Here is a 24,179-nt window from a genome sequence, read left to right on the forward strand (position 1 = left end):
TGCATCAACTACCTGCACATCATGAGACAAGCCCACACATATCTCCAAACCATCTCCAGTTAGATCCAAATCAAATTCCACAGTTGAAAAACTCATTTCAGAAAAATCGTGAAACGCCAGATGATCGGTGTTGCCAACTCCTTATCGCTAGATCATCCTACATGTACATCCTCATAGGACAAACCGTTTTGCAACCTCTCTGCAAAAATTAGTCTAGCATGTGTATCTCATCAAACATGCTATTTTGTAACCTTTTTGGAAAAATTAGTCCGACGTGTATAGTTTACCATCGCCGGACCATCCGGTATATACTTCAAATCTTGCTTCTGCACTAAAATGCTCCAGCATGTATAGTGCCATTGCCGAACCAGCATGTACAAATTCTCCAACACCAGATCATCCAGTGTAGGGATCGGTGACGTCCTAAGAAGGGGAGTGAATTAAGACACTTAGAAACTAATGGCTCCAAAAACTTCACAAGATAAATCTATTTCAATTTCTATCCAAATATGCTTTAGGTTTATCTAGTGTTGTCTACTCTACCACTCAAGAGGATTGCAACCTACTCTAGCAAGGTAAATTATAGGTATGTAAATGTGAAAACATAAATAAGGTAGAGAGACAAATTCGGCATAAGAAAATTTTATCTCGTGGTATCTGTGGCACACAAGTCACTCCTAATCTATGTTGGAGCTCCACAAAGGATATGCTCCATGTTGCTAAGTCTCTACCGGTCACGGCTTTTGAGATACCAAGTCATCAAGATAAGGCCTCAAGCACGATGAGCCACCAAGCCACCAAGACGAGGTCTCACTACTATCCTCTCTTCCAGCCACTTGTGCGTCATCTTCACTTTGGAGCTTTAGTGACAAAGACAAGGGCATCCGCGTTCCCGCATAATCTTCTTACTGCCGCTCCACACCAAGTCGGAGGATTAACAAGTTACCGACGAGTCACCAAAACTTCATGGTGTCGGTGTACCTCTCAGTACACTGTTGGATCACTCGTTGATCCACTCTTTAGGTTGCAGCACCTAGCAACACATCTCTCTGGGTCTATAAATACTAATCACTCTCTAATGGTGTGTTTAATCACCTTGGATGAACACTTTAAGCACTTTGGTGGCTTTAATGTTTTCTCAAGTGTGTATGAGCTTCCTCTGGACTCAAGCACATTCAAATAACCGAGTGGCTGGATATTTATAGCCTCAAACCCGCCAATTAGCCGTTACTCCAACGGCTCAACTTTACTGTGAACATTGGATGGTCCGGTGTTGACAATGGTGTAGCGTCTAGCCCCCTAGATAAGTGGTAAGTGTTACGGTGAATAATGAAAACTGTATTATTGTGACTAACAATGTGTTTTAAAGGGTATAAAAAAATTTTGTTCACAATGATATATGGGTAATCTCAGTCCCTATGTCGATTCAATGGACGATCAAATGACATGTGCATCAAGATTAAGGGTCTTCTAGTTCTAAGTGTCACAAGGAGATGAAAAACACTTAGAGTAGTATAGGTCTCTTTTTTGTTTAGTCTTTTGATCGTACTATAAAGAGGGGTTATGAGTAGTAGCTTAAACTAGTTGTGTCTAGATTTGGTTGGATGCACACTTGTGAATTTCTAGCACTAGGTAGCTAATAGAAGCCCATGGGTTGAAGTGCTGAGAAGATAGAGCTAAAGAAAGGTTGAATTGGTCGAGCTTAAGGAAATTATCTTTATTGGTATATTCGGCGACCTTCTAATTGAACTCACCGGAGTATTCAAGTCAGAAAATTAGTGAGATCACAAGATGTTTTGTTGCTTAACGATTCATTTCGGCCGGAGCTTTTCCTATGTGTTTTGGAACTGAAATTCTTTGAAGTTTGTGCCGGATGGTTCGGCGATCGGTTTGGATATCACCAGAGTATTACTTGCAGTAGCCGGTTTGAAGAGTTAAACTCATCGGATAGTCTAGCATTGAGATGGAGTACATGCCAGAGTATTTTTTCCAGAGAGGGTTGCAGCAGCTCACTCGGCGTGCTTATATTCAACCTTCTGGCGTAGTCATATGGTGAGAGGGTCAACAGTATACCCGGCGCTCAGATGGTTTTCACCGGACCTTCCAATGCAGTCATCTGGTTTTCGGCTAATTTTCCAACCTCTCTGAAAATATCAGTTTGGCACTAAGTCATGTCATCACCGGAACTTCTCGCATTCAAAATTTTCGTGGGTCCCACCTATCATATATCCTTTCATTTTGGCCAGTCTCTGTTTCGATCTGCCGCTACCCGAGCTCTCCTCGTCGATTCGTCGAGTGGTCACCGCGTTCCCACCTCCACACCGTCCCAGTGCCTCCCTGCGTCGCTACTCCACCACTCACCATCGCCATTGCACCACCTCTCCTCTGTAGGCCAACACCCCATGCTCCCGCACTCAGAGCTGTTGTCGCCGCCCTAGCACTGCTGCTCCCCGTTGCAACCACCGGCTGCACCTCCCTCACCGTGGTTTCCTCTACTGATCATCGTGGTGAGCATCTCTTCAGCCAGTTCTTCAATTTGCAAATCCTAAATGCATTTTCATGCAAATATGTCCCAAATCCTTGCAATTTTATGCAAAATCTAACCAATTTCTTTCATTTTGTTGCAACTTAAGTCCTTTTTGTCATGAATTAGGAGCATGTTGATAAAATATTTGCTTAATTTTCTTAATATCATTCAAATCTGAGCTAATTCATGCAAATTGGTCACAAATTTATGTCTTTTTGATCAATTTATTCAAATTTGAGCCAAATTCCATGCAATTCATCAATCCTTGTGTCACAATCATTAATCCTAAGAATGTTCATCTAAATGTATATCAATTTCATGCTTAGGGTTTCATTTTTGGGTAATTTTCTTGTCTATTCTTTAAACCTGAAGTGCTCTCTCATCCTTTTTTCATCGTGCTTTCTCTCAGATGGATCGTGAGTGCACTGACAAGGGAAAGGGCAAGGTAGTTGAGCAGCCAAAGAAAAAGAAGTCAAAGGCTCAGAAAGAGATAGATCGTGCTGTTGTCGTTGTAGATGCAGCAAATGCTCAGAGAGGGTTTAAGATCAGGGATGCCGCTACTCTGCCCCTGCGTCGGTCTATCCACACTCGTGGATTAGGCTCGACGCCTTCCAGCCGGTCAGGGGGGCAGAAGAGGGCTCTTCAGGAGCCATAGTTAGAGGAGGAGGAGGAGTAGCAGTAGAACCAGAGCAACAGGAGTCGAAACTAGAGCAGCAGCAGGCAGAGCAGCCTCACCCTGAGGGGGAGCTTTGGTTGCGTGACTTGACCGAAGATTAAGAAGCTAAGGTTTGTGCTAGTCAGTGAGTGGTTTCCTCCTAAGAGAGAAGAGGGGGCAAATCCCAGATTCTGGACTATTCTGCATGAAGTTTCTTTTGTTGATATATGAGGAAGAAGGTCAGTTTGAGCAAGCATAAGATGCTCAACTCGCATCACATGAAGATGGCTGCAGGAGGAGTGGACTTGAGACCGTACTTCGACTCCATTCCTGGACTTACAGCTCTTCTCACAGATGTGGATCGGTATGTCGAGGAGTGGATCCGAGTGTTCTACGCCACAGTTTGGATCTCCCATGACCGAGATTTCATTCAGCTCATGTTTATGGGAGAGCAGTTCAGACTCTATAGAGATAACATGATGAGAGCGTTAGGGGTTTAGGCTAGTGACAGGTGTCTTCATGAGCTCACTCATATGAACTCCAATCCCCCTCACCGTGCACTCACTCGAGGAGTCTTCCTGATAGATGCTGAGGTCGGGACTCTGTTCAGACAACCCTTCACTCTAGGTTCTCCGAGGTTTTCCGATATGCTCACACTTGAGGCAAAGGCTATTCATATGGCCTTGAGACACAGCCTGTTGCCAAGGACTTGCTATGCAGAGGCTATCACTAGCATTCAGCAGTGGCTACTTCTTTCGATCATCACTCGCACATAATTTGATATTGTTGATGTGATTATTTGTGAGATCGAGGATGTGATAGCAGACAGGATGACCATGGCACGACAGCAGTCGTTCGCTCATTTCATATCTCATATGCTGGCTCGCGGGCTCGGGAATGGCGCGTACCTCCAAACTTTTGAGGAGTCGCCATTCTATTCCAGGCAATATTTTCCTACTTATCTCGTAGACAGGCGCCGAGGTTCACGTGCAACAGGGCTCAATAGTAGATTCCAACGGCCGACCGAGAGAGAGTAGCAACAGAGGATCAAGCTCTAGCAGAGGCCGAGTCAGGGCTCCCTCGGGCCTTCTTTTACATTGACAGTGACTCCGACTCTGACTTTGATGACATTGAGTATCTTCCACGAGTCATTGGAGCACAGGATGCCGATGCAAGAGGTTCTTCTCAAGCTGCCCCCCAGACTCCAATCCCTACCTCTTCAGCACCTGAGACAACTCCTCTCGTGCCCCCTACTGCATAGACTTTTGGGCTTTCACTCACTCTTTAGCAGATGTAGCAGCAGGCGGAAATTCAGCACCACCAAGTACAGCAGCAACTAGCAGCTCAGGCAACAATGCAGGCCAAGCTCCAAGAAGACATGATTCACCAATAGGAGCAGCATATGGTCTTCTTGCAGTCTCTTCTGCAGTAGCAACATGCCATGTTTACAGCGCTTCAGGCACACAGGGAGAACAACGCTTAGATGTCCTCGTTCCTATTTCAGCAGACAAGTTTTCAGTTGCCATCCATAACTCCAGCACCAGCTCCTGTCCTAACTCCTCCTAGTAGTGCTAGTGGTCTCTTGACTTCTCCAGTGTCAGGTCCTCTTATCTCCGAGAGCATCTCCCAATCTGTTGTGACACCTCAGAGGTCAGTGACTGCTCAGTGATCTACTCCTATGACCACTGGTCCTCTCAGCCCCAAGGAGCCTCTTCAGCCCACCGTTCCTGAGCAGAGCTCTTCTGTGGTACCGCCTGCAGTCACAAAGACTGTGCTTGACAAGCCTACAGACAGTGCTGAGTCAGCTTGCAAAGGAGATGGCAGATCAGGGTGTTGTCTCTTCTAGCCCCGTCCCTCGCCCAATTGCACCTTCGTCAGAGGATCCTGTCATGACCGCTACTGTCGACCCTTCAGTAGATCCTTTTTCAGCTCTAGTCGACATCGCTGCCGCCGAGCTTCACTCTTCCGCGTCGAACTCTAAGTCCGATGTTTCTCAGTTCGTCGTGGCACCTTCTTCGGCAGCGACGCCTCCTACATCTCCTCCAGCTCTGGATGCGTCTTAGATGTATTCTCTTTTTGGTGCTTATATGTCAAAGAGGGAGAGTTTTAGGGAGTCAGTGTGTTAGGGGGAGTTTAGAGAGAGTTAGCTTGAGTGGCTAGTGAGATTGTTAGTTTCAGGGGGAATTTAGAATTTATGGGTAGTTAGGTTCGAATTGTTGGATCTTATGACTTTTGATGTAATGACAAGCTATTTTGATCTTTCTTTTGGTGTATTCCGTTTGTCATAACATTGTGCTTAATTTCTTGCTTAGCTTAATTCTATTTCAATCTAGCATGATAAGTTGCAATGTGCTAGATTTTCTCTTGTTTAATTGTTTTATGCCATTAATTACCTAGTATGATAGGGTGTACTTCAATTCATATCTTTATCTATTCATTTGTGTTGTCATCAATCATCAAAAAGGGGGAGATTGTAGCATCTAGGCCCCTAGATAAGTGGTAAGTGTTTTGGTGATTAATGACAACTATATCATTGTGACTAACAAGTGTGTTGTGAAGGGTATCAAAAAATTTAGTTCACAGTGATATATGGGTAATCTTGTTCCCTCTGTCGATTCAATGGACGATCAAATGACATGTGCATCAAGATTAAGGATTTTCTAGTTCTAAGTGTCACAAGGAAATGAAGGATACTTATAGTAGTATAGGTCTCTTTATTTTAGTCTTTTGACCGTACTATAAAGAAGGGCTATAAGTAGTAGCATGATCTAGTTGTATTTAGACTTGGTTGGATGAACACTTATGAATTTCTAGCACTAGATAGCTAATCGAAGCCTATGGTTGAAATGTTGAGAAGATAGAGCTAAAGCGAGGTTGAACTGGTCGAGCTTAAGGAAATTGTCTTCATCGGAATATCCGGCGACGTTCTAATTGAACTCATCAGAGTATTCAAATCAGAAAATCAGTGGGATCACAGGATGTTCTATTTCTTAACGATTCATTTTCACCGGAGCTTTTCCTATGGTTTTGGAACTAAAAATTTTCGAAGTTTGTGCTAGACGGTCTGGCGATTGGTTTAGATATCGTCGGAGTATTACTTGCGGTAGCCAGTTTGAAGAGTTATACTCATCGGATAGTCTGGCGTTGAGATGTAGTACACGTCGGAGTTTTTTTTCCAGAGATGGTTGCAGCAGCTCACTCGGTGTGGTTATATTCAACGGGTAGTCTCACGGTTGGTGTTGTGACGTCGGAGTATGTCACCGGAGTAAGTCTTGCTGAGAAGATTGCATCAGCTATGGTTGACCGAGTTATGCTCGCCAGATGATTCGGTGTAGGAACTTATGCTTCGTCGGAGTGTTTTACAACGGATAATGACATATTCCAACGGCTAGTTAACGGCCAAATTTTAGAGTAGTTAGCACCGGATGTTCCGGTGATGGGGAGCAGAGCACGCTGGATCTTTTGGTGTTCACATAAAATGGGGGTTGTTGGGCAACGGCTAATTTTGGACCTCTAGCCTATAAATACCCCCCATCTCATCTCTTTGCGATCTCTTGCGACCCCGGAAAAACCAATATACTTGGTGTGTCATCTAAAGGCAACAGAGAGTATTTGGGTGAGTAGCAAAGTCTTAATTGAAGATTAAGGACTTCATTTGTGCTTGAAGAGTAGCAAGTGTACATCTAGCTATAGTTTAGACTTGATTTGGGTCAAGTGAAGCTTATAACTTGTTACTCTTGGTGGTTGACAACACCTAGCCGATCTTAGTGATTGGAGATGTCTTGGTGAGCCCTTGGAGATCTTGTGGGAGCCCCAAGAGAAGGTTTATGTTTGGTTTGATGTCCGTCAATCCGGAGATGGAGAAGTGACAATCATGAGGGAACACTTGAGTCTTGGTGGCTTAAGGAGAGCTATATCCTTAATGGATGCTCCAACGAGGACTAGCGGGGAGTGCCAACTCCTCGATACCTCAAAAAAAATCTGGTGTCCTCTTGCCTAACTCTTTACATTCCCGAATTTACTTTGAGCATTCCATACTTGCAAGCTTCTTGTTTCCGCATGTTTTAGTTTCTTTGATTGCTTACTTAGTTGTCTTATCCTAGCTTGTTCATGTAATCACATTTCTTTTCATCTAGGTTAATGTTTATACTTGTTCTAGAAATCGGTAGAAGTTTTACTTTTGTGCCCACCTCACCCCCCCCCTCTTGGGCCATTCGATCCTTTCAAGTGGTACAAGCATCAGACCATCCGGTGAGTACAGCTTCAGCAACTAGCCGTTAGAACCCCACTCAAATACATTCTGAACACCGGATTATCCAATGTATCCTTCTTCTATCACCAGACTATCCGGTGTGTTGTCTTGCGCCAAGCCGCGCCACTTCTTCTCTGTGAAATTAGTCTGGTGATCTTCAAATCACTACACCAGATCATTTGGTGAGTTGGAATCTCCTTCACCAAGACACTAAGTGAAAAATGATCCTGTGTGTTGAACTCCTCAATACCGGACCATCTAGTGACTTCAATTTTTTCTCCTCTGGAAAATCCAATGTTCTGTTAAATGCTCCGGTGTTCATACTCTTTTTAACATCAGATCATCTGATGTACTTAACTTCAATTTCATTCAAAAATCAACCCTTCTGTTAAATACTCTGGTGTGCTTTTGCTCCTATCACCGGACCATCTGGTGAGGTCAATTTACTTCTGCACAAAACACAAAATTGCTCCAGTGTGTATAGCCCTGTGAGCATCGGATCATTCGGTGAATATAACACGCCTAGGAGGAATACTCCGGTGTGTACAAAGTTCTGAGGACCGGACCATCCGATGTAGTTATTTTTCCTAGGACTTGTCCAATTCAGTCTAAACTTTATCCCGGCTACGGTGACATCTTTATATATTACGTTTATGATACCTACTAACATATATTCTTGACAAATATATTAGTCTTAATGACTATATTGTCATTACTCACTAAAATCATAATCATAACGTAATAGGGTCATTTTCGCTGCATCTGACGTGTGTAATTTATCTGACTCAGATATAAAAACACTAATTCCATTTTTCTCTATAACTTTAATTAGTCCTAATAATAATTAGGATACATAGATATGCTCGTACAATATTAAAATTATCAAACTACATTAATAAATTTATCAATTACTTATCATATATAAATTATTATCATATATAAATTAAGATACACATCAATTTAGTTTGTCAGTTGATTATCGAAGCTTGGTGTCCCATTCCGCTATAGCGATGCCGCCCGAACTCAATTAGAGCGACTAGGTGGTATTGTCATGACACTGGCAGGGACTTGCACAAGTTGTAGGCAGTGAACATAGTCTTCACCTGCCGACTTTAGGAGTCCTAAAGATGTCAAGCAAGCCGTGGGACAACTCTGTCTCGACCCGAAAGACACCACCTTCGAAAAGCCAGAAGATGATTATCGAAGCTTGAAGCCAATGGACCTCAAATGACTTATCAATGGAAAACCAATCCCATCTTCAAGAAGATAAAAAAACGATGAGTTGACCCCACGAAGAACAGAGGATTGTTGATGGCTGAGCTCACCATCATAAGCATAATAGTTAATCCCTGACACACATTAGCATTTGAATAAAATGTTGTACTTTTCCTGTAACAAAGTTTATCAAAATGGATTTTATATCGAGGGTTGTTAATAAGACAAAATATGCAAGCGCATATTTACAAAAGAGTTATATGCTCTTTTTCTCAGTGTGTTTGGCAACTATTGGGGAGTGGATTCGGAGCTAAGAGTGGAAGTTTGAGGAGGGATTTAGCATGTGAGTTTATTTTTAGTCCCAAGCCCATATTTGGTGTGAAGGGGGGAATTGCAGGGAGGTGACTTCAATTGTTTGACAAGATACATTAACATAAGCTACAATAGAAGTTGAGCCCTCAAATTTCCTTCCTGTTTTCACCTAAATTTCCATGACGACCGACCAAACAAGAGAATTTAAAGGTCATCGCTCCTAAACTAAGGTTCCCTTATATGCATAACATTCATTCTTATAAGGAATAATCTCATTTAAAAGATCGTTTACTATAACACCTTTTCTAGTTAGTTTTGAAAAGCTTCTAACGGCCCATATACACAGCGATGGCCAGTGTCAAGGTTATCCTAGAATAATTATTTTTCGAACAATAATTAAAGTTAAATCCCAATATAGATATATAGCTAGGTCCCAACATGCTTGGTTGCTATTTATAAATAGAGAGTTGGGGATAGTGTGCCTCAGCTGTAATGTGTTATCGTCTACGTTTTCAAATAATCAGAAGCCGAAAGAAAAAGAATCAACTATAATGTGTTATGTCTTTGTTGTTTATCTCTTTTATATTTGTAGGTATACTGTGATAGTGAGTAAAAAAGTGCTTCGTCCTATAAAAAAAAAGTGCTTCGTCCGATAAAAAAAAGTGCTTCGTGATAGTGATTAGTCGGTAACGCTAACGCAGGCAGCTGGTACACATAGCCTTTTTTTTTTCTCTCGTACACACTCGTGTTCAACCTAGCAGAGTTGACCTGAGAGCCCGCGACCACCATTCCTTCCCCAATCCCCACCCAGCTCGCTTGTCGCCCCCCGTGCCGAAGGCGCCTCGATCCAGATCCACCCATCCTTCCGTTCCACCACAACTGCTGCACCTCTCTCTTCTTCCTAAGGCGTTGTCCGGCGTGGAGTCGAGATCGATCTGGTTGATTTCTTGTTGGTAAGGAAGCCCTACCTTGCTTGGATGGATTGCTCGTTCTGTTCAGCATAATCTTATCTTCGCCGTGAGCCGCCCCAAATCGGAATCTTTCTTTGTATCCGATCCATCCAGTTTGTTGGGGGTGTGTAATTGCTGCGTGGTGGAGTGCTGTTAGCCGTTTATTTTTGCTAAATTTTGGGGGCGTTCATCTGAACTCTTATACACCGGTTTCTGGCTTGTTAATCTCAGATATAAGTTGGATGACCATGTAGAGTTTCAGGTGATAATGACGAGTTGAAGTGGGCACAATCCGGGCCACAACACGCCAACTAGGCACCTGGGCTCAATTTGATTGACATGCTTGCGCACAACACGCGGATAATCTGCAATTTTACAGCTTTTTGTTAAGTTTTTCTAATCACAGATAATCTGTCATAGCATTTCCCATGCTGAAGCAATAATCCTCGAGATTACCCAGTAATGGTCTGTTAGGCAGGGACATATACAAGCTCAACTAGAAGCAGCTAGCCTGTTGCATGGCACCACGACACAACTTGAATGATAGTTCAGCATCTATTGCGTAAGAAACAATCTGCAATATTTAGCTGTATGATATGAACGAGTCAACAATCAGTGAGTTCATTGCTTGTCATTGCACAATCTTCTACTCATCAATCCTAAGATTGCACCCAAAAAAAAGTATTATATTGTGTGCTTGCTTACAATAGTGGGAGTATCATCTCCCTCCCCCACCATTGCTGGGGAGTGATATCGGTATTTAATGATCAATGATAAAAAAAATCACTAAACGAAGCAGCCGGGGGGGGGGGCATAGATGGTGCTATATTGTTGGCTTGGACAGAGCCGCACCATGCAGCCGGTTGAGACAATGACTGATGACTGATGGTTCTGTACTTTGGTTGTGATAGCTGCTATTTGCTCTGTGAAACCAGCCATAAGATGCTGCCAATGGTTCCTTGTATTGCGAGCAGGGGCTGGGTTGCATTGTTGCCCAATCCGGTGGACCAGGCCAATCACTTCATGATGGTTGAAAAAAAGCTATTTGTTGATGACAACACAGAGGGAAGGATCCTTCATACATTTAGATGGTGATGATGTTATTGGTAGTCTGACAGAAGCCTGTAGTTGTTAACTTGTTATCAGAGGTTCACAAATCCAGGACACTGGTTTTATGTTGGACGGGAAAATCATCTGGCGCTGAAAACTAATAATCTATTTAGCTACATTAGCGGCTTCTCTCTTGCTCATTTTCAGATAGTAAATAGATTGAGAGGAACTTGACTAGCCCTGCAGTGTCCATGCAGATTAGGACTCATGATATTATTATTTCAGAACGTTATTTCTTACACCCTCTTTCCATTGGAAATTTGGGCTATGCTCATGCGCTTTGCATCCATTGTAGATCATCCTATAGCTGTTTTGGATATCCACATTTGCTTTTATGGTTGATTTGGAGGATGAATAATCATATAACATGTATTCTGATATCTGATAGTTTATCAAAATGTAAGATTGGCTATGGTAGCTTATTATCTTCAGTTTCAGGATTTGAGTTGAGATCCAGCTTGTTCTTGTGAGTAGCCATGGTGGTACAGTCACTATAGCATTACAAGAATGACCACACTCTAGTTTATACAGGGTAGATTGCTGTTTATCCAAAATGTATACGTGCATGTTACAATGTGTACATGGATCAGGATTGGATTCATTGTGCGTATGTATTGTACCTGCAATTAAAGGATAAATGATTTTTTGTCGCTAAACAATTCATTCACATAGTAAAGCATTCTGAGCGATCTAGCTAGTTTTGCATTGACTGTTCATTGAGAGATTTTCCAGCAGAAATATCATTGTACATCCAGATATTGTTATGTCAGTGACCTTCACATGCACATTGTATTTGCTTGAAGTATATTTACATATGGATGATTAAATCATAGTTGTCATGTGTAGAGCATTGTCTGATTAATTTGAGTATTAACGTGATTATTGATAGGGCAGTATCAAATGAAATAGATTTGTTGGAAATGGCAGGGCATCATATGCTTTCCTTGTTCACACAAATGCCTTTGGCAGATCATATTTTTCTTATGTTTATACCTGCAATTGTATCTTGCTTTCTGATGTTATTTGTATATATTCAAACTTTCTATTTGCTCAATGAAAATTTGAAGAATCCATCTAATGTGTTACCTGATTTCAGCAGATTTCTGTGTAAAGACTGCTCGAGCTTCATTCACTCTCATCAGCTGGAAGTTAAGAAACTTCAAGCATGAGGTTAGTACTTTTAGTTCCTCCAACTCTGAAATTCAATAACAACCTGTTTTTAGTGTTTGATGGATATTGACCCATTTATATATGCATAATTCACACTCTGCATATTCAGTCTCAGTTACTGCTCCAGTATTTGAATTTAACCAATGTGTAAACAAAGGATCAGCAAAGATGTCTGTTAAGTCCTAAGGTATATTTGTCATTTGCAAGTTGCAATATGCCATGGTACATCTTTTTACCCCCCCCCCCCCCCACCTCCTCCAAGAGATAATATATTTAAGCAAAACCTGCATAATATGGTTCCTCAGGTCCCTGGTACGTCTCTATAAATATAAGGTTTGCTAGGGGGTGTGCCCCTTTGGTTCACAAATCTGTGATGGGGTTCAAGAACCCAATAATTATTATTCACTTTGGAAAATGTGTAGCAAAAGCAAGATATAAGAGAATGTATGGTACTGCATACACAGAATCAAATAACATAAGATCCTTAGGCAATCACATAAAAGAAATTAGAACAAAGCAAACAAGAGGAGAATCATTGGACAGTTGGCTCAACCCAGGCCAACCAGCCCACAAGTTACCCATCATACTCCTACCTCTCCGCATGCATGGTTTAATCCTCTCTTCCCCTTCCTGGCTCTTCCGATCGCATCATGTAGTGCTCCACTCAAGTGCTGCCTCCACTCTTCCATTCCCCTTCTCCACTCCGCCTGATGCACTCCTCCTAGCCCCTTCAACGCCACTTGTGCTCATATTCACTCCTCTTACCATGCCGTCGGCTCCCTTTGCTCTTCCTTTTATTTGGTTGTTCATCTATTCTAGGGTTTGCCACCCATGGGAAATTGGGTGTGATCGGAATCAAAGTTCACGGGGTGTTGCATGAATCCTGTAACTGTGCCAGTGACTACTGTCCACCTAGTTCAGTGTTACTAAACTGTGCCACAGTCCACGACTTGCATCCGGTGTACAATCGTAGCAAGGGAGATTTGGGTATAGCTTCCACGTTGACTGAACTTCATGCCGATAAGTCATTTAGCAAATGTTTATCCTTTGCAGAAATCAAGAGTGTATTTATTGAGATATTTCTACTCTCTACCCCTACTTTAATACAGTGAAAGAGGTTAATGGTTCTAGGCTTGTAGCATGGTGTTTAGCGGCATATGTGGTCATTTCCATTTATTCCTTTTCTTAAATTTGGTGCTTCCCTTGCCTGTGCGCATGGTGGGCTGATAAACATTGTGAAACAGATGGAGTATTGTATTTGAATTCTGGTTGCAGCCTGGTTGTTGTGTCCGTAGGATGCATTATGCTGTTGAAGTTAATAATGATGAAATCGGTTATTTTGCTTGAGAAAATGGTATTGTTGACTTGAATGTGTGAATTAATGTTTTAATTCTAGATCACTTCATCTCAGGCCAATATTGCTCATTTGGATTCCACCTAATGAACAAGTTTAGAACTGAGATGGAGGCAACACTATTTTTCAGCATCGTAGACAAACAGTACTTTGTTGACTTTTGGGACCTTATACCCCAAAATTGTATGGATCAGTAGAGCTTATCTTATTAAATGGCTTGTATTGAAAATGAAATGATTGATTGACTTGCTCTTGGGATTTTTTATGTCAATATGAAGGAACTTCAGAAATCATAAACATCCTAGGAAAACAACAAGAGAAACACAAACATGATACAGCCTAACTATTGGGTTGTAATAGCCATTTACTCGATTTCACTTCTTTTGATTTGACCTTTTTTTCCATAGCTCTCGTCGTGTGAAATGGAATGAAGACAATTTGTACGAGATTGAATCAAACAAACCAGTGAGGCAGAAGATAACGGAGCCAAAGACACCATATCACCCTATGATAGATGATGACGGTACATAGCTTGCTACTTGCACCACATTATATCTGACCATAAGCACTACTCATATTTACATGATTAATATTTGGGTCATTGCTTATTCTTTAGGTTCACTATCACCAACACGTCCTTTTGACAAATGTCTTGATGAGACTGTTCAAGCTGAAGCTATTTTAACTGCTTTAAATGGTGTGGCTTCGTCAAGCAATAATAACTCAAAGGATGATGGTTGGGCATCCTCAGATGATGACGCAGATGCGATGGAACAAGATGATGGTTAACATCTTACCCAGTTGCTAACTTGCTATTTCAATTTTTACTATCAAGTAACTTGCACCTGTAGATCTCTCAACTTGTCTAGTTGTTTCAGTTAGCTCCGTCAAGTTTAAAAATTGCTCTATTACCCCACTAGACTTACCTCTGTTTGCTCAGTTACTCACTTGTGCTGTTTTCTAAGGGAACCCCCTGTGCTGGCCAGTGATAATCGTGCAGCCTGGACAGGTTGTTGATTAGGTGGCCACTCTCTTTCTTTCTTTCTTTTTGTTTCCAGTTTGTTTCTTCTTTCTTCCCAACAAGTGGAATCTGGCGCCTCCCGTCTCTGTGTAGGCGGCTCAAGCTCGCCATAGCTCGCAATAACAAAGTCCAACAGCTGGTGCCGTGGTAATAGACCTCAAGCTGTCGGCCACTGCACCAAGCTCATGCATGCGCCTGCACATCTCAACTTGACTGCTTATAGTTTTTGTAGTTCGCTCCTGGTCGGAATAGAGGACACCATGTTGAACCATGCTTGCAGACCGTGGTGGCGTCGCAACCATTTCTGGCTGGACATGAGGGAGGGAGGGAGGGAGCGCTGCATAGAGAATGAATAAAGAGGCGGGATGAGATTTTCTTTTTTATTTTTTATTTTGCAAAGTCTTGCTTACACTTAGCCAGCAATACTAGTACGCTTTGCTGCTGAATCAGCTTATTCGGTATCTAATGGCATAGGCGGCCTGCACTGCAAACTGACACAAGTTTAGGGAGTAAAAAAAAAGTAATTTGCACGTTCAGGGAGGTATGATGCAATTTACTATTTACTATTCTGCGTACAGGACCATACTCGTATCTTTTCGATTTATTTTAATATTCTATTTAAATGGGACAAATTAATAGATTGTGCTGCTTTCCTGCGGCAAAGAAACTAATTATTTTTTCTATGTGGACCACACAAACAATCAGTCTTGCAGATTTATGGATATGCTAGTTAAAGATGGACAGTTGATGGTTGGTAGAGTACTTAACATTTAATTTATTTTCACAAGTTGAACCATGCAGTTCCATTTTATTCTAGCAACTTCCAAAAGTGAAGTTCTTAATTGATCCAATGAATGACTACTCAGCTATTCTTAATTTCCTTGCTTTGGACAAACCTGTCATAGTTTTGTTCTTTTGGTGAGACAAATTTTATCTTAGAACCAGACGTATACTTGTATTATGTAGCATTTCATTATCATTAAAATGGATTATCTTCTATTACTTATTCGGTACTTGGTGTGTGTAATTATAATTATAGTAACATACAGTGGTATGTTGGGTTTCATGTAGATGCAAAATCTGACGAAACAAGGTTGAGTTTCAAGGAGCATCGTCGTGCCCACTATGATGAGTACCACAAGGTTAAGGAATTAATGCGCACTGGATCTCTTGTTGATGATGAGGCTGATGATGATGACAGGCGTGTAAACAACAGTGAAGGCAAGAGTGCTGGAAAAAGGGCAATGACGAAAGACAGCAAACCCTCACCGCAAACATGAGGGCTGAGATAAACGTCCTATTTGCTCTGTTGTTCACTATGCTAGGAAAGTACATTGCAGTTGAAGCATGGGGTTTGCCTAAGTATGTAGCGTGCTTAGTGTGTGTTAACCCTGATTTTATGTAAGCAAAGCAGTCATTTGGTCTATTGTTTACTTGACCTGCCTACACCTGCAAATAGGCGTTTGGTTTGGACTGGTTGATCGGAAATAACTGCGTTACGACTTGCTAAGATCTTTGGAACTGAAGAACTTGATGAGACTGAGGTAAAGATTGAGACCTCTCTAGCTTCTCACGAATTTGTATCACCTTCCACTCGCCTTAGCAGCCTCTCGTCGCATCTCCCTCTCTTCTCCATATTGACTTCGTCTTCTGTGCGGAGTTTATCCTTGTGCGACCCCACGCCGTCCACCGCCCTCCTGCGATCCTACATTCCCCATCGACTATTGTTCCTTTGTTGTCTGTCCACTCTAATGTTCTGATGTTCAGGCACGGGCAAAACTCAAACCTAACCTGAGTTCTAAATTCATGTCTACAGTGCGAGTGCGGAACCAAAGAGGACAGCGACGAACTGCCATAACACGAAACATGAGATACAAAAACAACAGATGTATTTGATTCATTTGCCAGTTCCACCGCATCAGGAGACACAAAAAGGAAAAAAAGAGACTGGAGTCAATGAGTACAGCTATGTCAATATATAAACACATTTATTCCAATTGCCTTAGTTCCACCTGGTGGTCTCTGTTTTCTTCTTTCAGTTGCTAAGATGCAGCGCAAAAGCAAGCCCTGCACTATGACAAATCCTTGCTTCCATACAAGGAAAAATGAAGTCCTCCATATGTTGGCTCCTGGGCAAACTGGATTCAGGAACTTCCTTCAGCAGGCTTCGCTTTGGCCACAGTCGTCAATCTCAGCCTTTGAAAGAAATTAACAAAAAATTTACTTTTCACCGAAAAATCACATGACGAGCAGCAAGGTAAATCAATAACATGAAGATTATTTGACATAAATGTTGGCACAGATAAGAAAGTTAATACTTCCTCCGATCCCAAATATAAGTCCATTAAGACATCAACACGGTCTTCAATATGGTACTTTGACTAATAATATCTATAAAACTTATTATTTAAAGTAGAAAGAGTTATATATTATGAAAGCATTTTTCATAATAAATCTAGATACATCAGCCTTGTGTTGACAATCTCTATAATGACTTTTCGGCTATTGATGGTCAAAGTTAGAAATGTTTGACTTAACACAAACCTAAATGAACTTATATTTGGGATCGGAGGTAAGTAATTCAGATAGTGCACTAAGTACCTGAGGGGCTTTCTTTGGACAGTTGATGTTAACGCAGGAGGAGCACCAACTAAAGGGGCAGCAAGCTCAAGTGGCTTTTTTCCACCAAAACAATGGACAAACACACAATTAATACAAAAACACAAAGCAAATAATAGTGAAAAATGTAAAATGACAATATATATTTACAGAAAATGGTAAATTGCTTAAAAACCCCAAGAAATAGCGAGGCGGGTGCATTTGTGTCTATGATATAGTAAGATAAGCATTTGGTCCACAAAGCTGTGAAATAGTGCGAGGAAGTTCCAAATGTGGTTACACATGTAGGTGTCTCCCTAGCCTTCTCCTTGCACTCTCTTCTCATCATACATATACACTACCTCACCACCTTCCTCCCTCCCTCCCAGAGTGAAATTCGCTAGCTCTGCCAGTTGGTTGATGGACCACCATCACCTCCAAAAGCCTCCATGTATTGCCGCTGTGGTTGCCACCGCCTAACGTCGCAGCCCTTGGCATCCAAACAGCTGTTGCAGAAAAGCAAATGATGGCTTCGGCATCAATCAGGGGGAGGGGAAATGTCCATGCAGCTGGTTGTGACTGCAGCTCTTAGGTAAGCATTGTCTACAAAATAATTTGTAGATGGTGGTGTTGAGCGCTGCTTGAAGGAGGCAGAGATGGAAAAGTTGAGAAATGGTGTGTAATGCCAGATTCTAGAGGGAAGAGACCAGCAGCACGACAGTCAGAGAGGGAAGGGGTTGGTAGCATCAGATGAGAGAGCAAAGAGGGCAGCAGGGTGACAGGCCACAGCTGTGCCTGATCCGTTGCATTATCGAACCCGCCTTATTTCCTGCTATGCCGATCTACTCCCCCTCTCCCATCCAATGACAACGCAGTGATTAGTGCGATGGAGATGATTGCATGGTTGTGGGCGGCTTAGATGCTCAATGCCAGAAGAGCCACAGGTGTTTAGGCACCAGGAAGCAGTGGGTCAGGCATGGAAGAGACAAGTAGTAAAGACGAAGAGTTAAGAGGAAAGGAAAAAATGTTTTTGTATACCTTAAGTGCCCCATCAGCACCTCCTACCCAGATAGATGGCACGTCAGCGAATTAAAATCACAAATTTGTGGACAATGTGTAGTTTCCTAGTACAGGGACCTACTTGCACCCATGTCGCAATGTCATGGACTAGTTGTGCAGTTTAATCCAGAGAAAATTTTAAGAGTTTATGACCAGAGGACTAGAGAGGATATGGCATTGCTCTGCTGTATTCATGATAGAAAATGAGCAAATTCTTTCTACTAAACGGAAACCAAAATAACATAAAAGAATATGTTACGCGTTAGCAACCATATAATGGAAGTGATATAGAAACAACCTACTACTATGCTCAGTAACAACAAAGATTTTCTAGAAATTCAATGGATCGATAGCAAAAATAATGCACAGGAACTTCCTAAGATCAGGCAAACACGTGTAAAATGAGATAAACTGTTGAAAGTTACGCATTCCCTTTCTTAAATAATTGCTCTCTATAGCATAAAATGATCATAGTTCATCCCACATTGTTAAAGCATGCTTAATGTGCCCTATGTCCTTGCTCTCTTGTTCTATTTGGCAAGGATGTTTTAGAATATTATAAAGGCATTGTTTGCAACAGTACTAGAAATTAGATACCTACAACAAAAGTATCTGCTCATATGCTGCAATTACGCACCAATAAGATCGTTAAGGATGTAATAGCATATGCAGGCACGTAGCATGTAATTGACGATGAAATAAGGTAAAACGGCTATATTTACTATTCGCCTGTTGCCATAATTTCACAGTAATAAATGTTAGTATCTTAAGGTAAAACAACAGGAGAAAAATGCCAGGTCACAGCTCATAGGGAAGAACAGAGAAAAAACAGCTATTGGTTGTCAAGGTAATAATAGCATCCTAAACACTCATGAAAATAAACAAGTAAAAGACCATTCATGTAAGAGAAAAGATAACACCTCAAGCTCTTCAGTGACCTTGCGCTTCAAATGATTATAACCATGGGACATCAGAGGGCATGTTTGCCCCATGCTCTTTTCAGAACATCCCTCCAAAGATGGTCTCTGATCAGCATTTACATCTTTCTGATTAGCCTTAACTTGATGGGATGTCAGCTCATCAATTTCATCAGGTTCGGCTGCAATAGCTGGTGATAAACTCATCAAGTTATTTGCAGCACTGTCTGCTTCTATTTGTGAACTTTTAAAAACCGAAGCAAAACCATTTGTTTGCCAGCCATTGCTTGAATTAGGCAGCATACTGTTAGGTTGCTTGACTACATCGCACACAGCATTCTTCACAGGAGATGACGTACTTTCCTGACAGTGCCCTGGATGTTCATGCTCAAGCGATTCTGTGTGAAAATTAACATGCCCATTCAAAGCTTCTTTACTGGGTAAACTGGAAGCTGATGCAGAAGTGCTCCCCGGCAACTGATAGCCACCAGAAGCACCAGGCTCCAGTTGGTTTATATAGCTGCCTTCGTATGGTGGAGGTTGAGCCTCACTACAACTCACAGTGCCCAATTGATTTCCTATCTGACCATCAGCTGAAACATCATGTCTAGGTACAGTACGATTGTTCTTGTGTGCTGTTCTGGAAGAACGTGAAGGACGTACTCCACCAGGAAAAACAAACAAAGGGATTTCTTTTCTTTTTAAATGGGACACTTCAATATTCATTCCTTCTTTCCAATGTATATATGCACAAATAGAGTTCTTAAACTCATTTACAATTCCCCTGATGTCAAATTGCTCAGCTTCTTGAGCTTGGACAGTTTGTTTTCTCCAAAGACCCATGAAGTAAAAGCAATGTAATGGCCTGGATTTGTCTGAGAAATCTCTGGGATAAGGATGTGCAAGGATCATCTCATGTGTATATCGCTCAATCTGCATCAGCAACCAAAAGTGTGTATTAGGAGACAGTGCACATTGTTAAAAAGATTGAAATGTATCTATTATTCACCTTTAATACAAGAGTACGAAGGCGAGATTCCACCCAGCCTTTCCAATTCCTGAGGTCATCTTCATTTCTTGCAGTGATTTTAACCTCTAGATAATTTCTATATGATTCAAAAAATGGATACGGCTCAAACAATGCATCCCAGTCTGCTTTTCCATCATCTATTGCCTACAGTTAATTTCCAAGCAAATTTGATGAATTTTACAGTACAAACCAAATAGCAGGGCATAATTTGACAAAGTTAAATGACAACAGCGTTGTACCTATTAAATTCTCTATGGAAACACTGACTGTAAATATCAAAGAGGTTTCTATGCCAAGTCCTAGACACAAATGACATATCATAAAGAGCCAAATAAGCTGCTCTAGGTGATCAGTGGTAAAAATTGGCGGGCCATTGAGTATTAAGATATTTAAACTCTATAATAGTGAAGATACGAGTGATGACCTCAAGAAGCTGTGCATATGTTGAAGTTAAAAATTATTACAAAGGCACTGCATAAGTGTCATTCTCAGATAGAATAAAGTTAGCTAATTCCTAATAGAATAGATTAAAGTTAACCAACTTTACAATATGATCAATTTGTGTAAAATAAATCAAGATAAGAAAAGTAGATCCTGCACTACCAATTATTATTTAACCTAATGTTTGCACTGAGTAACACAAATGGGGTTCGTTCACTAGCATTCACATGCTACACTGAAACCTATGTTCCTTTAAGGGATACAGTTCAGGAACTATACAACAACAGATGGCATGATCAACATTGAGGTTAATTGGTGAGGTTTACTTAAATGATTCTCAAAAAAGAAACCTCATAGTTATATAACAACCTAAAATGCCAGCTATTGTTTCCATTTCCATTTTCATGTTGAAACAAAAGTAACAAAAAAACTGAAACAATTACCTCACAAATCTCAAACGCTCGTGTGAATTCTTGGACTATCACATACCGAGTACTACTAGATACATTATAGCTAGAATTCATACAAGGGTAAGCAGGTGTAATAATAGGCATGTGATGGCCCCTGTCTCTAAAATTTCTTCTAGGATCCCACACAGGGAGAGCAAGAGAACCCTCCTCGATATGGCAAAGCATAACAGGATTGGGCCACTTCCAGTTGCTGTAAACTCTGAAAAACCGAGATATCAACATGCTAGGCGAAGCATTTGGGTACAATTGACATATACGACCAACCAGAATTGCCCAGTTTATACCACCTAGAAATCCCATAACCTGGACGGGTCACAAAACCTTTGTTAAAACATGTACAGAATTTCTGAGAGTATGTGCTCATAATCTGATATGCATACACACCAAAATAAGAACATGTCAACACTGAAAAATCAGAACAGAATCATACATTTGAGTAAACCCCGCGGCACTTTCCCCAATATCTTATGAATCTTAAGGTTGTACGGAAACTCTGGATTGAGAAAACAAATGTGATTTAGTCCCAAAAAGAAAAGAATTCTATGAACATATACTTCAAAAATAGGTATAGCTAAGGACACAAACCGGAATGTTTGGGACCAACTTTAAAATTTGATCAGTAACTCGACAGCCATTTAAACTACGAACAGTCTGTTCATCAACATTGTGCAGTATGGAATCCTGAGAGAGATCTAGGCCCTGAAATAATAATGTACTATGATTAGGAATTCGTATCAAATGTCATCAAAAAATGAAATACTTCGCTTGCTGACAAAAACAACAGCATAGAAGGGTTAACAAGATAATTCGATTGCTAACAAAAACAAAGGCATAAATGTTAAGTTCCACTCAAACAGCCGTTTATTTCACAAAAATGCAGTCTTTAATTATTTACTCAGTTGTTACAATTAATACACGACGAATATGGCATGCAATACTGAAAAAATATTCAAACAGCAATACTGTGTAACAAACTTACCTCAGGAATTACCACATGTGCAAGATTTGCATATAGAAGGTCAATAGAGACCCCATTAAGTTTGAATCCAAGAACTGGAACATGAGCATCTGGTACAGGATGTAACTCCGAAACTTCTGGCATGTCAGCTAGCATATCATGAAGCCACCGGAAGAAGTACTCCTGTGAAACAAAAAATAAATGGTTCATTTGATACCGTAATGATGCAATACCTTTGGATTTTTAAAAGTAGGTCTTACGTTTCGAGTAGCATGTCTTGGACCAACACATAGTGTGTCAATGTCTGCACCTGGACCATGTACCTGCACAATAAAAGATTAATATCATCTTCATCACTGCCCCTCCAATAGATATTGATGGTAAACAAGAAATTTTGATAGCAGCTATTTTAGGCAAGATAGATGCACAACATTATATAAGCAAGAACCACAGATATGCACCTTACTGAAACTACAAGATTCTATATAGCAAAAATGTAACAGAAGATACATATGCATAATGTATAATGCTCTAGCAGCATTTAATGGCAACATACATATAAATGTATAAGCAATCTTGAAAAAATAATGATAATTATACACAACAGCAATTCATGATTTCATTTCAAACAAAACTAAACAAGAAGCAGCAGCATTGTGGAGTACCCCAAGACGGTAGGAACCAAATGTGAAGATCTTTGCATTAGCTTCTTGCACAAATTGCTCACCATATCCACTGATCCTAGTAGCCTTCTTAATCCAAGCTTTGACAGTCTGCCACAGCATCCAACATCCTCAAATAAGTATATACTTAGGGAACTGACACTCCAAAATAGAAGCACATCAATGGAAATTGCTCAACCTGGTCCAGCTTGCCTAAAACCTCTTCTCGTGAGACAGCGTCTTCTTGGCTCTCATAGAGGCCTGCGTCTGTAAGATACTGATGAACACAAAAAACACCATACAATTAAAATAACGTCATCAACCATGGGAAACAAGAAATTGGAAAGTTTTTTGGTTTATCTGATATCCAAACCCCCACCTTTTCGACCACAGCTGTCTGCATAACATCCTTCTCAGTTGGTCCACTTAGTGAGATCGGCTCAGTGACGCCAAGATAACCATTATTGCTCTTCTTCATCGACATTGCACAAGTCAACTCTCAGTAACCCTCCTTCCCACAATCAATCTCAGAAAACTATAAATTCTCCTCACTTTACTATCTTTTGTAAAATGTAAAATTGATCTTTCTTTTCTCCTTCACTACCTCGGCACTAATTTCTCTTTTCCTTTTCTCCTACCGTCAGATGTAACATTGAAGGAGAATTTATTGAATTAACAGCATATGTGCAACGTAAAGAATGGAAAAGTGGGGGTAAAGAAATGTCTGAGTACGGTCAGTTTCTCAGTTGACATCAACAAATCAAGAACGAAAAAAAAAAACCAGAAGAGAAAACTAAGAAATAACTAAAAGGAAAAAAAACAATATTGATTGCCTTTACAACTATAGGAACTTGCGGAACCCTAGAACTACTACTTAGCCACAGGAGGATCCGGCAGCGGCTTGAATCGAATCGAATCACGCCGGTGAAAACAGGAACGCCGCCGCCGTCGAAACAGAGAGCCCTCTCAGGATCCGAGCAGGAAGGGCAGGCAACCGGCGCGCGCGGCAGCCCGGGGCCAGGACGGTTCCTCCGAGCGGGGCAACGAGCGCGGCAGGGAGATACGGGTGCTGGGAGGGCAAGCGGTGCGGCGACCGGGGAGAGGGCGGCGGCGAGGGTTTCTTTTCCCTTTCGTTTCGTTTCGTCGGGAGGTCGAGCTAGACAGGGTGGGTCCGCTTGACGTCGTCGTGTCGTGGCTACCGGGAGTGTTTGGTTACTCCTGATTAGAATGAGAAGACTTCCGTTGAATAACAGTTTTTAGTTTTAAAAAAATTAGAGAAAGCTAGGTTAAATAGCAGTTTTATTTTTTAACTATTCAATAAAATTTATTGGAGTGGTTTTTTAAAATTAACTAGATATTGAGAGTTAAAAAGTTTCATGTAATTCACTTTTCACGTAGAATCACTTATTCTGTAAAATTTATCCTAAAGAATTATTTTTCTCAGAGAACCGTTCTCTCCAAAAAATTTGAATTAGATG

At 41.1% G+C, this 24,179-nt stretch overlaps 2 protein-coding genes across 8 annotated transcripts; one reads left to right on the forward strand and one right to left on the reverse strand.

Moving 5' to 3' along the window:
• The first annotated feature begins 9,674 nt into the window (after positions 1 to 9,674).
• On the forward strand, positions 9,675 to 16,139 carry LOC133884382 (protein phosphatase inhibitor 2-like). Of its 7 annotated transcripts, none has more exons than XM_062323776.1 (6): positions 9,675 to 9,914; positions 11,460 to 11,553; positions 12,121 to 12,191; positions 13,953 to 14,068; positions 14,162 to 14,329; positions 14,511 to 14,566. In XM_062323776.1, the coding sequence occupies exons 3-6, from the start codon at positions 12,187 to 12,189 to the stop codon at positions 14,564 to 14,566; spliced, it is 345 nt and encodes a 114-aa protein (XP_062179760.1). In that variant the 5' UTR covers positions 9,675 to 9,914; positions 11,460 to 11,553; positions 12,121 to 12,186. The 7 variants fall into 7 exon arrangements, with proteins under 7 accessions (XP_062179760.1, XP_062179757.1, XP_062179754.1 ...); XM_062323773.1 differs by lacking the exon at positions 14,511 to 14,566 and adding an exon at positions 15,638 to 16,139 and having other exon boundaries at positions 9,679 to 9,914; positions 12,118 to 12,191; XM_062323770.1 differs by lacking the exon at positions 14,511 to 14,566 and adding an exon at positions 15,638 to 16,139 and having other exon boundaries at positions 9,679 to 9,914.
• Positions 16,140 to 16,438: 299 nt separating this feature from the next.
• Positions 16,439 to 23,906, reverse strand: LOC133884381 (nuclear poly(A) polymerase 1-like). Its single transcript, XM_062323769.1, has 12 exons — positions 23,081 to 23,906; positions 22,901 to 22,978; positions 22,705 to 22,812; positions 22,300 to 22,362; positions 22,061 to 22,222; positions 21,667 to 21,780; positions 21,512 to 21,574; positions 21,055 to 21,384; positions 20,150 to 20,314; positions 19,144 to 20,073; positions 17,168 to 17,241; positions 16,439 to 16,762 (listed from the first exon to the last, which is right to left on the reverse strand). Exons 1-12 carry the CDS (start codon positions 23,183 to 23,185, stop codon positions 16,711 to 16,713), a joined length of 2,244 nt encoding a protein of 747 aa, XP_062179753.1. The 5' UTR covers positions 23,186 to 23,906; the 3' UTR covers positions 16,439 to 16,710.
• Positions 23,907 to 24,179: the final 273 nt, after the last annotated feature.

This window comes from Phragmites australis, chromosome 11, assembly GCF_958298935.1.
Source record: "Phragmites australis chromosome 11, lpPhrAust1.1, whole genome shotgun sequence".
Taxonomy (NCBI): domain Eukaryota; kingdom Viridiplantae; phylum Streptophyta; class Magnoliopsida; order Poales; family Poaceae; genus Phragmites; species Phragmites australis.